The 16,369-nt window shown below is 41.9% G+C and overlaps 1 protein-coding gene across 7 annotated transcripts in view; it reads left to right on the top strand.

Moving 5' to 3' along the window:
* The window catches only part of GOLGA3 (golgin A3), a 51,815-nt gene extending 40,363 nt beyond the window's left edge, over nt 1-11,452 (top strand). For 6 of the 7 annotated variants that reach the window (XM_028709241.2, XM_028709244.2, XM_028709243.2 and 3 more), the window contains 5 exons: nt 542-674; nt 1,303-1,425; nt 1,736-1,900; nt 4,175-4,338; nt 7,504-11,452. In XM_028709241.2, the coding sequence (XP_028565074.2) occupies nt 542-674; nt 1,303-1,425; nt 1,736-1,900; nt 4,175-4,338; nt 7,504-7,711 (793 nt within the window). In that variant the 3' untranslated portion in view covers nt 7,712-11,452. The remainder of the gene's footprint in view (nt 1-541; nt 675-1,302; nt 1,426-1,735; nt 1,901-4,174; nt 4,339-7,503) is intronic. The other variant, XM_028709242.2, reaches the window with a different exon arrangement.
* The last annotated feature ends 4,917 nt before the right edge of the window (nt 11,453-16,369 follow it).

Raw genomic sequence — 16,369 nt, 5'->3', positions numbered from 1 at the left:
CCACTGGGCCTGCCCCTCAACATCCCACCTGGTTCTACCCCACCGATTTCCACACATTTGGGAGCCTTTATTATTCGGGGAGGAGTCCTCACAAGTGCAGAACTTCAGAACTTCGCCCAAGAAGTGGAGGTCAAGGGATGGAGTCAGGTGGCTGAGCTGTGTTGGAAGCCAGAATGGAGAGCTGGTAACTGAAGGAAGCTGCATGTATCTGCCTTATCCCCAGGAGGGGGCTCTCTTTATCCTCTGTGAAGCAGCTCTGAAAGAATTCTATCCGCTGATTGCTCTGTGCCTCCTACTGCAAGAAACACAGCAGTTCTCCTACTTTGTGGTCCTTTGGTTGCCTGCCTTTGGTGGTTACGGTCCCCCATTTTCATTCTAGCATAATTGCAACCTTGGTTGATAACGTATTGAACTAACTTTAACATGTACAGTTTATTTTATCTCCCCTCAGTGTTCTTGCCATGCCTCCTCGAGAGGTGTGCTCTGCAATCTGAGAGCTGTGTTCTCCTCAAAGTGGTGTGAAACTGTCTTTTTCTTCTAGAGTTGAAGATGGGAAGCATTCAGCAGAAGTATCCCAGTTCCAGGAAGAGCTGGCAGAAGCTCGTTCCCAGCTCCAGCTCCTCCAGAAGCAGCTGGATGAGCAACTTAGCAAGCAGCCTGCAGAAAACCAAGAGGTGAAGCATCAGTATTGCTCATTCACTGCTTCCTTACTTGAACGTCGATCCAGGGGCATTGTTAGTGATGTGACATTTGACATTATCTTTTTCTGAGTGGGCAATGATTTGATGGGTGAATCTAGGTTATTAAACAGGGCACCAATTGGGTGAAATACATTTAATTTAAAATTACTTTATCTAGAGATTATGGCGGGGGTGGGGGAATGAATGGGATCAACTGAGGGCAAACTGAATTTATTTGGGAAATTAATTGAGAGTAAATGAATTTTAAAACGACTGATTTGGAGTTGGGAGCAAAATAATTGAAGAATTTACCTGGAGTGGGAATTTGCCGGCCTTCCTCCTGCGGCATTTTAGGTTCTAGGTTTTGCATCAATATGTATAAATTAGCAAATGCACATTTTATGCAAAATTGTGAGCTTTGCAGAGGCATCTGGTTGGGCACAGTGAGAGTAGAGTGCTGGGTTAAATAGACCATTTAGTCTGACCCAACTGGGCTCCTCTTTTGTTTTCATTAAATCTCACTGAACTTCAATGTGATTTAATTGACCTGCAGTATTACAGCTTCTTATGTAATTATATTTTGAAATACTCCCCCCCAAACCCCCCCCCCCACATTTCTTAGGTTGAAGATCTCAAGTGGGAAGTGGAGCAGAAGGAGAGAGAAATCCAAGCTCTGAAGCAGCAGTTGGACTTGACTGAGCAACGCAACCAGAAGGAGTTGGAAGGTGTACAAGCCGTTTTACAGGTATTTCATTGGACTGTCAGCCAGTTGTCATGAAAGATCTGTTACAAGACATAATAAGATGCTAATGAAATAAAAGGTTTATGAGTGTTCCAAGCCTCCACCAGAGTTCAGATTCTATAAGACTTGTAAGACTACGGCTGCAATCCTATAACTCTATATGGGAGTTACCCACATTAAACTCAATGGGACTTGCTCCTGAATAGAATAGATGGGCTTGCCATCTAAAAGAAGTGACCTCTTTCCTTTTTTTTGGAATGATCTTTGGTTAATGCAGAAGGTCAATGTCTCCAACAATCCTTCTTCATTCTAGAATATCAAGACAGAGTTGGAGATGGTTCGGGATGATTTGTCCTTAACCCAAAAAGATAAAATCACGCTTCAGGCAAAAGTGACTGAACTCAAGAATAGCATGAAGACTCTACTGCAGCAGAACCAGCAACTGAAGCTGGACTTGAAGCATGGAAAGATGAAAAAGGTACTTAAGAAACACAATCTTCATCTGTATTTCATCCTTTTCCTAGAGAACACAATAATCTTAGTTTTATCATAATTAATTTGTAATGGTTCCTTTTTTGCAATAACTCCCCAAGGCTCTCAGCAATCGCCTCAAGCCCACTTTTTGTCAGAGACAAAAGTACTACATCTTCTGCGTATAATAGAGCTTAGATTATATAATTTACTGTATTTTTTGCTCTATAAGACTCACTTTTTCCCTCCTAAAAAGTAAGGGGAAATGTGTGTGCATCTTATGGAGCGAATGCAGACTGCGCAGCTATCCCAGAAGCCAGAACAGCAAGAGGGATTGCTGCTTTCACTGCACAGCGATCCCTCTTGTTGTTTTGGCTTCTGAGATTCAGAATATTTTTTTCTTGTTTTCCTCCTCCAAAAACTAGGTGCGTCTTATGGTCTGGTGCGTCTTATAGAGCGAAAAATACGGTATATAAAAAGAGTAGGGGCAAAGATGCATCCCTGTTTCATTCCTTTGAGAGCAAGGATGGAGTGGGATAGATAACCGTTTCTATTATTGCCCGAAATAAAAGGGTAAATACATGTAACCTTCCAAATTGTCCTCCAGTAACCATCTCAGAAATTAAGAGTCTTATCTCTAAGCTCAAAAGAGGCAAGGCCCCAGGAACTGATGGTACTTGAGAAACAACAGCAGAACAAAAGGGCTTTTCCCTGAGAACAGTTGAGCTATAAGAGCAAGACCATTGGTTGTATCTCATCCTAGAATTACTGAAATTAATGGACCTAAGTGAGTAATGTCTATTAATTTCAATGGCTGCTTTTTATTTGAAACAAATACACAGTGGCATTTATGCCTGTTAACTTAAGCTTAAATGCCTGGTGAAGTGTTAGAAGCAGCTGTTGTCTTTTCGGTAAAGAAGAAACAACGTAAATTGCTTAATTTTAGACTGGTCACAGAATCCAGCTTTTATTGGTTCGTAATTGTCGTATATTGAGTGAAGTGGGATTGTGCACACAGGGTAGGATGCACAGAGAGAGAGTGTGTCTCCCCCCCCCCCCCCAGTACAAATGCATTGCATTATGAGCTGCTTTGAACCATCTGTCTTGGCTTATTGAACTTTCACAAGCTGCAATTAAAATAGGAAGCTTCTAATGAACTGAAAAACAGTTGTTACCAGCTTCGGAACAAGCCAGGATGTTAAGCTAACTCCCAAACCGTGGATTTATCATTGTGGCTTATTTCAAAGCTGACAGCCCTAAGTTGGATGAAATGGAAAATGGATAATAAAATAATCTAAACTGCCATTTATACAGTGGCATTCATGGCTGATTAAATGTCTTGACCGTACTTGGGGGTCTAGTGAGAGCGTAGTCATTTGAAAAAAATATATTATTAAAAATATAACACACAATAATTACACAATTACAGAAAATGAAAAATAAAACAACAAACACTGAGAATTGTCTTTGAATACACCAACAAACTTTTGTCAAAGTGTATATGCTAAAACCATTATAATTTTCACAAGCAGCAAAAATGTAGTGTATCGGCAGCAATTATGGTCTATACAGCAGTTTATATAAAGGCAAGAGGAAATGAGAAAAATAATAATTAAAATATGTACTTCATACATGGCAAACTGTGCTGTAGACCATAGGCCCTGTCCTACCGTATGCCTCACTGTGTAATTACACAAAGGAAACATGACAATTTTTATGCAGTCTGGGGCGACTTTATTAAAGAGCGCAGTCAATTGAACAGTATTCCAGCCCTATTTAATTCCAAAATATTTTCTTCTTGTTCTTTTTTGTCTATCTATCTATCTATCTATCTATCTATCTATCTATCTATCTATCTATCTATCATCTATCTATCTATCTATCTATCATCTATCTATCCTCTATCTATCTGTTATTTAATAAAATTTATTTACCACTTTATTGTAAGAAACCTCAAACAGCTTACAAAAAAGACAGTAATATTATTGGCAAAAACAATTATAACTAATTAAGGTGTTCAAAATTTTAAACCAGCAATAAACTAAATCCGCATTCTAGATATCTGGGTTGGCTTGTCTAAACAGGTGCCGAAAAGAGTACAGTAAATCACTAAGCAGGAGTTCCAGTGCGTTAGTTGCTGCCATGGTAAAAGATTGAGTTCTTACAAATGACCTTTTTCTGCTGGTGGAAAGCATGTCTTAAGAACTGTGCTTCAGGCATTCACAATAGAGAGAGCTGCTGCTTATTGCATGTGGATTGATTTGTTTCTTCTTTCATAAAGAGGAAAACACTGAAGGGAGAGTCAACTCCTTCAAACCCGGTGACTCCAGTGAAGATTCCTGACTGCCCGGTCCCAGCAGCTTTGCTGGAAGAGCTGCTGAAACCTTCAGCAGCTGTGAATAAAGAGCCTTTGAAAAACCTCAACAGCTGCCTCCAGCAACTCAAGTGAGTAAAATCCTGCTGTCTCTCTGGTATTTTTATTTAAACCTGCATATTACTACTTATAAGTATTTTAGCAGCTTCATGAACAGTGACATGGACAGATGGTGTTTGTTTTTTTTGTCTGAAATGCTCAGGTCTTCTGTGTTGGAAATATGTCAATATTTATGTTCTGCTTTTAGGGGTTTTTTCTTTTTCTTTCTTTGTCTTTTAAGATATATTATTATCAAATGACAACTAGTAGGATATTGGGTTAGAGACCAAGGCTGCCATGCTACTCACACTTGCTTTGGAGTTCAGAATTACTTTTTTTGTTTTGTATTTTTTTCCCCATAGACACAACTATCTTTAATGAGCACATAACTCGTCTCTATTCACTCCCATTTAGTATACAGTTGCTCCTCTAGCAGCGCAATCCTATGCATTCTTGCTCAGAGTTGTAAGTCCTAGAGTGTTCAATGGGGCTTACTTACTCCCAAGAAAGCGCTCCTAGAACTGCAATCCCACTTCTGGAGACATGTTTGGTTCAGAATTACTTTTGAGTAGACGTGGTTAGGGTTGCAGGCTAAGTGCTCCATCTCTGTGATTCTAAATGTAGAAGTCTCTATCTGTACAATTTAATTGTTTTCCTTGCCATGTACATTGCCCTCTGTCACTATTCAGTTCTACCTCCTTACCTAACACTTTGTTTTCCTCCCAGTTCTGCTTTTTGATACTGTTCTTTTCGCTTGCTAAATACCAACAAGGCAGGGTGCCAAAGGAGTCATCCTGTCCAATCCAAAATAGACAACATGGCAGGGCAAGGGGCATCTTTGCCCTCCAGATGTTGCTAGACTCCAGCTCCCATCATCCCAAACCTTTGGTCACGCTGGCTGGGGTTGATAGGAGCTGGAGTCCAAGAACGTCTGAAGGGCCACAGGTTTATCCCTGCAACACAGTGTCTGTCTTGTATTTATTACATTTCCCGTATTTTTCGCTCTATAAGACGCACCAGACCACAAGACGCACCTAGTTTTTGGAGGAGGAAAACAAGAAAAAAAATATTCTGAATCTCAGAAGCCAGAACAGCAAGAGGGATCGCTTTGCAGTGAAAGCAGCAATCCCTCTTGCAGTTCTGGCTTCTGGGATAGCTGCGCAGCCTGCATTCGCTCCATAAGACGCACACACATTTCCCCTTACTTTTTAGGAGGGAAAAAGTGAGTCTTATAGAGCAAAAAATACGGTATATCCCACTTTCCTTGCCAAAGAATTCAAGGCAGTGTACCTGGTTCTCTTCAGTTCTTCACCTTTGACCTTGCAACAAATCTGTGAAGTGCATTCGGTTGGCCCAAGCTCACCCAGAGAGCTTCATGACTGAGTAGTCCTAGTTCAGCACTGACCACTACCCCACACTACACCTCTAAAGTTGGTTTCCTGCCCCCTTGTTAACGCTACCATTAAAGTGATATAAACTCTTGTATGTTACCATTGTGAAAATGGAAAACCTGTATTTTTTCTTTTAATATGGAAGACATGTTTTCTGGCCATAGCAGTGCAGACTTAAGAGAGGTTATAGATGATAAAGATCTGTAAACCCTCTCAAGTCTGCATTATGACAGCCAGAAATGTGTCTTCCTGAACTCTTGGCGAATCCTGTGATATAAACCCCTTGTGGAACTACTGCTAGCTGCCACTCAGCCTTCATCTGTAGTCTTGCCTTCTGACTTCATTATTTCATCCAATGAAAACTGACTGACACTAGGTTCAAGGGCAACCAAATAACAACCTTCACATAACTTAATTTCTGGAATTTTCTACCGGAAGCATGGCAGTGGCCACCAGCTTAGATTGTCTTCTCCTCATTTTAAACCCAAGTCATGGAAAATAAGTCTGCCGATGGTAATGACTAGAGAGACCTGTAACCAAATGCTGTGGCCTAGAGTACTCCAATGCTAGCCAGCCGTAACCTCTCCTGGGGTACTCCATTTCTTTTCCCTCTGTCTCCCCACCCAAACATGTTAGCCTTCTTAGTAATCATTGGATAGTTTTGGTTCCTCCCCCTTCCCCAAGATGCTTCGTGTTTCCACAAGCCTTAGTGTTTCATGAAGGCTGCTGATACTTCTCTTGTGTGGGTGGTATCATTTTCGCTACGTAAAGAACAGGAACAGTGGCACTTAGGAGAATTGCAAATGCTATAGATCAGGGGTGGCCAACTCTCAAGAGACTGCGATCTACTTTCAGAATTAAAAACTGGCAGTGATCTACCCCCGTTTTTTAGGACTTACTTGCTGATGGGAAGGTCGACGGTTCGAATCCCTGTGATGGGGTGAGCTCCCGTTGTTCAGTCCCTGCTCCTGCCAACCTAGCAGTTCGAAAACACGTCAAAGTGCAAGTAGATAAATAGATAAATAGGTACCACTCCGGCGGGAAGGTAAACGGCGTTTCCGTGCGCTGCTCTGGTTCGCCAGAAGCAGCTTAATCATGCTGGCCACATGACCCGGAAGCTGTACGCCGGCTCCCTCAGCCAATAAAGCGAGATGAGTGCCGCAACCCCAGAGTCAGCCACGACTGGACCTAATGGTCAGGGATCCCTTTACCTTTTAAGTTACTCACAAAGGAATTGCTTTGGATTAAATCAGCAGCACAGAGAAAGCTTCTTTTCCTCTTCCCTTCCATAGATCAGACAACAATGGAGGCCGGGGCAGGAGTTAGTTTTAGCGACGCTAAGGAAAGGGAGCCAGAGATCGACCGCAATATACCAAAACCTCGCAGGGATCTACCAGTACAGCAGCTCTCAACCTGTGGGTCCCCAGATGGTGTTGGACAACAACTCCCATCATCCCTAGCTAGCAAGGCCAGAGCTCAGGGATGATGGGAGTTGTAGTCCAACAACATCTGGGGACCCACAGGTTGAGAACCGCTGTACCAGTAGATCGCGATCGACCTGTTGGACATCCCTGCTATAGATGATAACAACAAATCAGAATTTCCATGTTCAGCGTCAGTTTGCCACTCAATCCTAATTGCTGAGCAACAGAGAGTGGGGTTGCTATTTTCATTGTGGACTTCTTGGAGGCATCTACTTGGCCACTGTGGAAAACTGGATGCTGGACTAGACGGGACTTTGGTCTGATCCATTAGGGCTCATATTACATTCTTATCCCACCCTTTGCTCCTTTCTGCTTAACAAAGGCAGGAGATGGACAGCCTTCAGCGTCAGATGGAAGAGCATACGATAACAGTCCACGAATCGATGTCTTCATGGACCCAGATAGAAGGGCAACTAACGGACTTTACATCTAACTTTGCTGCAACTACGACAGGCAACCAGAGCCTCTCCATTGCAGACCTAAAGGATAATAACCTAAGTGCTGGGGGAAATGAAGAGCTGATGCAGTGACTTCTTCGCCTGTTGCTTCACTTCACAGCTGTTCGAAGTATGTGAAACATGTTCATCAGCCCTATTTGAAACCAAGTTTTAGAGAGCTCCGTCTGTTCTTCCTTTTGAGTAGGGGGGGAAATGTCAGAGGCAAAACATTTGAGGATAATGCTATATTAAAATACATTTTAATCTGTCTTGGAGGAAAAAGAAATGTGATGTTTGGTCTCCAGTAAGACATTTTCATCTGTTCAGAAGTGGTTAAAGTGACTTTTGTTGCAGAGGAATGTGGGCTTCATTACGCCACTTCCAACCTTTTCTTTGGTTAGTAAAAAAAAAGTCATATAGAAGGCTGAGGATTTTGCTGATATGCAAAGCTATGTGAGCAGAAGTGAGCACACTAAGCTCCTTCCCCCGCCCCACCCCCAGACTCATGTAGGGCAAAGGTTTGAAACAAGGAGTCTTCTCTATTTGTGGATTGCAAAATCAGGGCCAGAGACTGAGGTTCTAAATTGAGCTCTCTGCATCAGGGCTTCACCCTCCATAAGTGGAAGGATGACAGGGGTGGGTGGAGCTGAGGGCATTTCTCACCCCGCCCCCTTGCTCACATGGTACATTTTATATGAATTCAGAATGGCCAAATAAGACTAATGACTTGGTCTGCTGTAGACATGAGAATATGAACCAGAACTTTCACACACCCTAGGCTGGTAATTGAATCCCTTTTTGTTTGTTTTGTTTTAGAGACACACCCTTGATTGATAGAGATGACCAGTTCTAACCAATAACTTATTGGTGGCCATGAATCTCAAAACCACCAACTCTGAAGGAGTTCCATTGCATCAATTGGGACTACTTCAAAGGAAATAGATTGAGGATCCACAACCAAAGGCCAGTGGAGAGCTTTGATTTCACTTTGGCAGATGCATTTTGCACCTTTTTTGTTGTTGTTGTTCCAGTCTTTTGAGGATTCCTCCAGTGCAGGGTGTATATAAATACTTCAACTCTGTTCTTGTCCTGGAGTATCTGTTTTTAAGTGGACTTACTCTGTAGGTTACAAATCACCAGGGGTTGGGTTTTATTTTTGCTTTGTTAATTTTTTTCGCATCTTATATTTTGGTTGGAAAATGAGATATATATGTATGTATGTATGTATGTATGTATGTATGTATGTATTGGAGCCTAAGGAAAGCCAGCCCCTAAAATACGGAGTTTTAGAAATTTACTTACTGTATATTTCAAACATGAATGTCATACTGCCTGTAAACCCTTGTTTGTTAGCTTTAATCCCCCCTCTCCTTATGCAGGGATCCAGACCCTGCAACCCTTCAGAAGTCATTAGATTCCCACACTCACCATCCCTAACCATTGGCCATGCTGGCTGTGGCTGATGGGAGTTGGAGTCCAACGTCATCTGGTCTAATAACTAGTTAGGAGACTAGTGCTCATGTAGCTGCCTTTACAGATAGACCCTGCTGAGCTATAATTAGCAGGCTGAAACAACATGCCTTAGGTTTTCTCTTTTTATCTACCCCACATTACTGACAACAGAAAGCCACCTTTGCTTGTGTTTTGAAGCACGTTGAATTGGCTTGATTTACTTTCTGTTTGAATATTGCCCCAGGATGCTTTAGAGAAAAAATACTGCTAGAGAACGAATGGATTGTCAGCAGTCTTGACTGAAAGATACAGAAATCTGGGATGTAACAATTGCAGAGTCCGGAACTAGATGTTAAGGTGCAGACAAAGCTGGTTTAAAAATGATAGCTACTTGTCTTACCGCCACTGCCACCCTGCCCTGGTCTTCTGCGGCATCACATTATGGTGTACACACCTAGCTACTACCAAAAATGGTGGCAACCTCTGATTTCCTGCAATATTAAATGCAGCTCATCAGTGATGTTGGTGTGTTTTACTGACTGATGATCTTCAGTGGGTGGGCCAGGAGCCACAGCTGATCATGCCCCACCCTAAGGTGGGTCACACCAGTGACAACATTTAGCAGTAGTTGACTTAAGGGGGAGAAACAAGGAAGGCAAAATGGAAAGCAAGATAGACACTTATGGTGGGGTTCTTTTAAGCGTCCCATGTCACAAGCTGGGGTTAAAGGTGGACCCCAGCTTTGAAAAATTTTAAGATTTCTATATTAGATATTACAGTGGGGAAACAGGGTACTAGATGCATGATTGCCACTTCCATAGTATTTAGTTCTGACCTGACTTTCAGGGTAGATTGATAGCAAAAACAAAAACTCTGGGGTAAGTGGCTTTGAGGGTCTTGGGCCTCTACATCATTCTCAAACTGCATACTGTATTAGACTCGAATTTAAACAAACTTATTGAGGGGAAGGAATGTCTTTGGATAACGATAGTTTTATTGTGGGTTTCCTGCCAGATAACATACAGAGACCATCTTCCCATCAGGGACAGAGTATGGTATTCCCATGTTGCTTTTAAGAAAAGAAAAACCTCCCTCACCACAACCCTGGCTTCATATTGAAGATTTGATTTTTCTACGGTTTGCATCCAATGTTTATCATATTCAGAGCAGATGTATTGAAATTAATGGACATAAATCACTTAGGTCCATTAATTTCAATGGATCTACTCCGATTATAATTTATTGGAAACATCCCATAGTCTTTTTTTTAATACTATGAACCATAATTTTGAAACTGCAGTAAAACATTTTAATATTTGCATATAGTATATGAAGGAAAGGTACTTTTAAAATGTAAATGTTTTTTGTTTCTGTTAGTGTGACAATGACTATTTTATAAGACTAATCAAACTGTTATCGAGACGAAACATTGAAAGCTTTATTGATTAACCCTGATATGCTAATAGCTTTTACTAGTAAGTCTATTTTGCAGAGTAAATAGTAATGAGTGATTTCTTTTTGCTGCTGTTCACAATCTTGAAGCTTATGTACTTGCTAACTTAAAGAGGAAGAAATTCTATAGTATTTAAACACCAAAGGTAATACTATGTAATGATTAATATATATTCAGCTCCCCAATTTGCACCAGTGGGATTTTCATGTTGCTGTTCTACTTAGCACACGGTATTATTTACAGGAATGATTCTCGTATTTATAAATCTTGACAACTTCTGTTCATGTGTTAAATTCTAAATTAGGTAACACACCTCTTTCAGGCCTTTACCAATTCCTGACCAGCTCTTTAAAACAGAACCAGATTGTATATTCATAAAGCAGTATGTAGCCTTGTATGTCTTTCTCCTTTGGGAAAGGAACTCTTATTTCTCTTCTTATTTCCCAGCTGAAAATGCTTCCTTCCTTTCTTTTAAGACATCTCCCCTCCCTTCTTTATATCTACTATTAACATGCCATTTTGACCAGGAAGGAAATAGGTCTAAACTTGAGAGAGCAAAAGAGAGCACACTTAATTAGCAACAAACCTAATTACAGAACTTTTATTGTTCTCACCCTCTGTCTTCAGAGACTGTGCCCTTTATAAAAGGTGCTGTCTTTTAAATCCATAGTTCAAGGAAAAGCTTCCAGAGCAACCACAGATTAGCCAAGTGGACAGGTGCCTCAGTTAACACTGGCATGTTTTTAGAGATCGGAAGAATCATCTTGAAGGGCTCCAGTGTATCAGACTATTGGAATGTGCTTCTTTTGTTGGCTTCTTCATCCCAGAGGTCAATACCTATTAAGGTATATTTTTAATTGCAAAATGGGGAAGAAACCACAAAATGCTCCGTCTGAATATTGCAGAGGTTTGTTTGTTGTTGTTGTTTTTTTAAAAAAAGCTTCAGCATTCCTTTTGGAGCATTGTTTGAGAGATTTTCTGCAGTCTTTCAGTGTTACAGTAAAAAGAAAAAGGCACATTTTATGCTTCTCTAAATTGAGCGTCTGCATTATTGCAGAATGTTGCATGTTAATTCCACTGTCTTCCAAGTTGTTTGGAAACTTGGGTACTCTGTTAACACACTTCTTCCTTTTCCTTGTGGAGGACAATGTTCTCTTTTTCCTATCAGGAAAACGTTATTGCTATTTCGGTAAAGACAAGCAGTTTTCTAGAATGACATATGCATGTTGGATGTATTGCGCATTACTGCTTCTTCAGTATGTACAATTCAGTACTTGTGGGAGTATCTATAAGCAGGTGTGCTGATCAGCATGAGAGCATTAAAGGTAGATAACTCTGATCATTATAAACCAAAATGTATCAAATTCTTCTTTGATATGATAGATACACAATTAAAAACAGTTAATCCCTGTAACTCTTATTTATAAGAGGGCTCTAACTATGCTGATCTTTTTACTCTTCCTCCTGAAAACTCAGAGTTAATGCTAACCTGCTGGAATTAGATGGTTTATGTCCCAGTGGCGCATATCATTCTAGCCACTAGGAAATTATCTATGAAAACCTGCCTTGCCTTGAATGGACCTGCACAGAGTTATTTGAAGAAATAATACCGAAATTTTCTCATACATATTCTGTCACATCTTAAAGGTTTCAATCAGTTGCTGTGTTGATAAGGAAAAGCATCACCTCCATAACAATGTTCAATTGGGAGTTCCAAACAAGAGAGGAGTTATGAAGTTTTTGACTTAAGGATTCATGACTGTGACCTTTTTAAAAAGCATGTTAATGAAAAAAATAATTAGGATGTGCATAAAAGTTCTTGAACAGGTTTTGTGCAATAAACTATTTTTCATAAAAAGTGTTTCCATTGTTTATTATGGTAAAATGGGGAGGGGGTGATTCAAGACAACAGCAAATTTTGAAGAGCTAACAGCACATTTTAAAGGACAGGAAATGGGGAAGATGACCCACAAGCTGATGAAGGTCAGTATACCAAGACAACAGAAGAATGGAGAGCTGTCCAAGATCAAGTTAGGGATTGAAATTCTACCAGTTCCCTGTTTTAAACAAGGAAAGTTAGAAGGATGTTAAGAGTATCTATCCAAGCTTTATAAGCTACAGTATATGTATTTTAAAAATAGGGTGGCATAGCAACTTTTATTAGGAAGTCCAAAAAAATTTTTAGACAGCGTCTGCCCTCAAGCTCCCCCTGCTGCCCAGAATCCTAACCCCTGACACACAGCAGCCAATATGCTGCAGTACAGACCCCCTATGCTGCCACCCCCCACCTGGTGCTGACTGTACACACACACACCACCCTGGGTTACCTACACTACTGGGTGGGCTATAATTGAATTCTCAATTCAAAGGTTCTTGCATCAGTAGGATCATATCACCGTGAGGATGAGACGTGGCACCAGAACCTCTGTTCCTCTCGCTGAACTGGTTTATGATGACATCCTGCAGAACAGCAAAAGCAATAATGAAGTGGCAACTTCAAAGAAGGGGCTTTAAATGGAACCTTATCGAAGTTCTTTTGGTAACTGGCTAGAGGTGAATTTCCCAGCTATGATACACTAGAACTAGATCAACTGCCAGAAATGGCTAATTTAACGAGTAGATTAAGAGACCAGGATGAAAGAACCTGTAAGGAAGATTGGAAAAGATTTGTAGATAATTGGAAAAAATCATTGTAAAGATATTAAAACATTGACAGGATTAGAATAAATTGAGCAGTGTGAAGTATACTAAAACCAAACTGAAAAAGAAAATATGGAAAAATTAGAATATGTGTTCTAAACGGAGGGAAGTGGGGAGGGTTGACCTTCTGGAATTTTATATGGTAATGTTCAGTTATGCCATTGGAAGAACAGCTGCACTATGGTCCAAGCCCTAGTTTATTGCAGGGAATCAAAACTACAGATTCTAAAGTGTTCTGTAGCCATGCTTGTACTCCTTTGTTTCTGTGAAAAGGGTTACATAAGCAAGACAAAATAACTACCCGCAGAACAGTGATAAGGAAAAGCACACATTCACAACTGCTATCAGCAAGGATGTGGGCTCAAGCCTGAGATAAATGGTTATACCAAACACTAGGATGTGCCCAGACTTGTTCCGAACAGGAAAAACAATTAGTGCCTCTAGCAATGTCACACCTGTGGGGAGGAAGCAGACAGAAAACTACAGTATTAGCACTCTGTAACCCCATCCAGGCTTTACACACACAAGGAAACCGTGAGTTGCCTCATAACATGCATGTTATGAACACTTACCTGCTATTACCCTAAGGTAAGGCTAATATTATGGGGACTAAAGGGGGACGCGGGTGGCGCTGTGGGTAAAAGCCTCAGTGCCTAGGGCTTGCCGATCGAAAGGTCGGCGGTTCGAATCCCCGTGGCAGGGTGCGCTCCCGTTGCTCGGTCCCAGCGCCTGCCAACCTAGCAGTTCGAAAGCACCTCCGGGTGCAAGTAGATAAATAGGGACCGCTTACTGGCGGGAAGGTAAACGGCGTTTTTGTGTGCTGCGCTGGCTCGCCAGATGCGGCTTTGTCACGCTGGCCACGTGACCCGGAAGTGTCTCCGGACAGCGCTGGCCCCCGGCCTCTTAAGTGAGATGGGCGCACAACCCTAGAGTCTGTCAAGACTGGCCCGTACGGGCAGGGGTACCTTTACCTTTAAGGCTAATATTGGCACATGGGTGGCGCTGTGGGCTAAACCACAGAGCCTAGGACTTGCTGATCAGAAGATTGGCGGTTCAAATCCCCGCAACAGGGTGAGCTCCCGTTGCTCGGTCCCTGCTCCTGCCAACCTAGCAGTTCAAAAGCACGTCAAAGTGCAAGTAGATAAATAGGTACTGCTCTGGCGGGAAGGTAAACGGCGTTTCTGTGCGCTGCTCTGGTTCTCCAGAAGCGGCTTAGTCATGCTGGCCACATGACCCAGAAGCTGTACGCCGGCTCCTTCGGCCAATAAAGTGAGATGAGTGCCGCAACCCCAGAGTCGGCCATGCCTGGACCTAATGGTCAGGGGTCCCTTTACCCTTTACCTTTGAGGCTAATATTAATAACTTAGTTATTACACGGCCCCCATACATAAGGGCAGCCGATACTGCCAACTGATCACAGGAGAAGCACCACTGATTCAATAACATGGGTAGACCTTTGTACAAAACACTGTCAAAATGATCTGTCAAGCTTTGACCAATCAACGTTACCGCACAGCGCCACCTAGGGTACATATCGCTGGTACTACAGCCTTAGGACTTGCCGATCGAAAGGTCGGCGGTTCGAATCCCTGCGGCGGGGTGCGCTCCTGTCGTTCGGTCCCAGCGCCTGCCAACCTAGCAGTTCGAAAGCACCTTCGGGTGCAAGTAGATAAATAGGGACCACTTACTAGCGGGAAGGTAAACGGTGTTCCGTGTGCTGCGCTGGCTCGCCAGATGCAGCTTGTCACGCTGGCCATGTGACCCGGAAGTGTCTGCGGACAGCACTGGCTCCCGGCCTATAGAGTGAGATGAGCGCACAACCCTAGAGTCTGGCAAGACTGGCTCGTACGGGCAGGGGTACCTTTACCTTTTTTTACAGCCTTACATTGCACTCCTTTCCATTCAACCCATTCTGTCAAGGGAAAAAATCCTATCAAGCCAGCAAGGCTTCAATGTAGCAACTTTTATTAATTACTTCCTGTCTAGGTCAAGGCAGTTTGCAGATGGTTACAGACTAAGGTAAACTAATATATATAAAAAACTTTTATATAATATATAAAAACTTTTATTAGTTTTCTCTTATAACACATAGACAAAAACACAAAAGAAAAACATTACATTTGACACAACATAAAAACTGGTGTATTTACATTGCTAAAAGACTTCTTTGACACCCTCCAATCTGGATTTCATCCTATTACATATTTAGCAGTTCCCAATTTCATATTTATAACATCAGTATCTTCTTTCATTACAAACTTCTTGACCTTACTAATTGTCATCCATGGTAATCGTTATTATTAATCTTTTTCTATCCCTTAGCCTAATCTGTTACTTCTAGGGATTTCCTAATTATTTTATATTACAGTATCTCACTAAATATTCTTTAAATTTCTTCCAGTCTTACCTTCCATGGAAGAAGGTAAACCAATATAAATTCACTAAAAATCAACCACCCAACAGATCTTCTCCATTCCACCTTTGTTCCACTCAGAAAAACGATTCGGAAATATGACTCTAGAAGCCATGGCTGTGTTTGTTCTACATCTTCGACCGCAGGGAATTCTCGGATTCTACCGGGACCAGGAGCAGTTGTTTCCCCCCCTTTTCATATGCAGTGGTAAAGGCTTAATAAAATGAACCACGGAGAAGGGAAGTCGATGATAAATTTATGGTTTGTATTCGGCCAAATATTGTGCAAACTTGTAAAACGATACATAAAATTACAAAGAAATTAAATGTGGCACTTTGCAATCCGTCTGTCTCTGGGAATGTGTATGGCACATCGCCTCCCTCCCTCCCATCAACGCAGTTCTAGCCTAAAGGGGCGGCGCCTCGCTCAAGGCCGCCGCCCGACTCCCGAGGGAAACTTCATTTCCCATCATGCGTCGCGGCAACATTCCCATCCGTGACGTGGCTCGATGCGATTCGGTATCGCTTCCGATGCTCCCTCATCTGTTTTCCTTTGGATTGAAATTCCTGTCAGAGAACCAGCGGCGAGGGGAGGGGGAAAAAATCACCCTGGCGTTTTGCCAAAACCCTTTCCATTGTTATCCTCGCTCAGTCCCTGGCCCTCTCACACCAAGAACAGGCGGCCTCAAGCCCGTGAATGCCATTCTAAGGAATGGGCTCCGTGTGATAAGAAT

The sequence above is a fragment of the Podarcis muralis genome, chromosome 16, assembly GCF_964188315.1.
Source record: "Podarcis muralis chromosome 16, rPodMur119.hap1.1, whole genome shotgun sequence".
NCBI classification, from domain to species: Eukaryota; Metazoa; Chordata; class Lepidosauria; order Squamata; family Lacertidae; genus Podarcis; species Podarcis muralis.
This window is presented reverse-complemented; position numbering and strand designations above follow the sequence as displayed.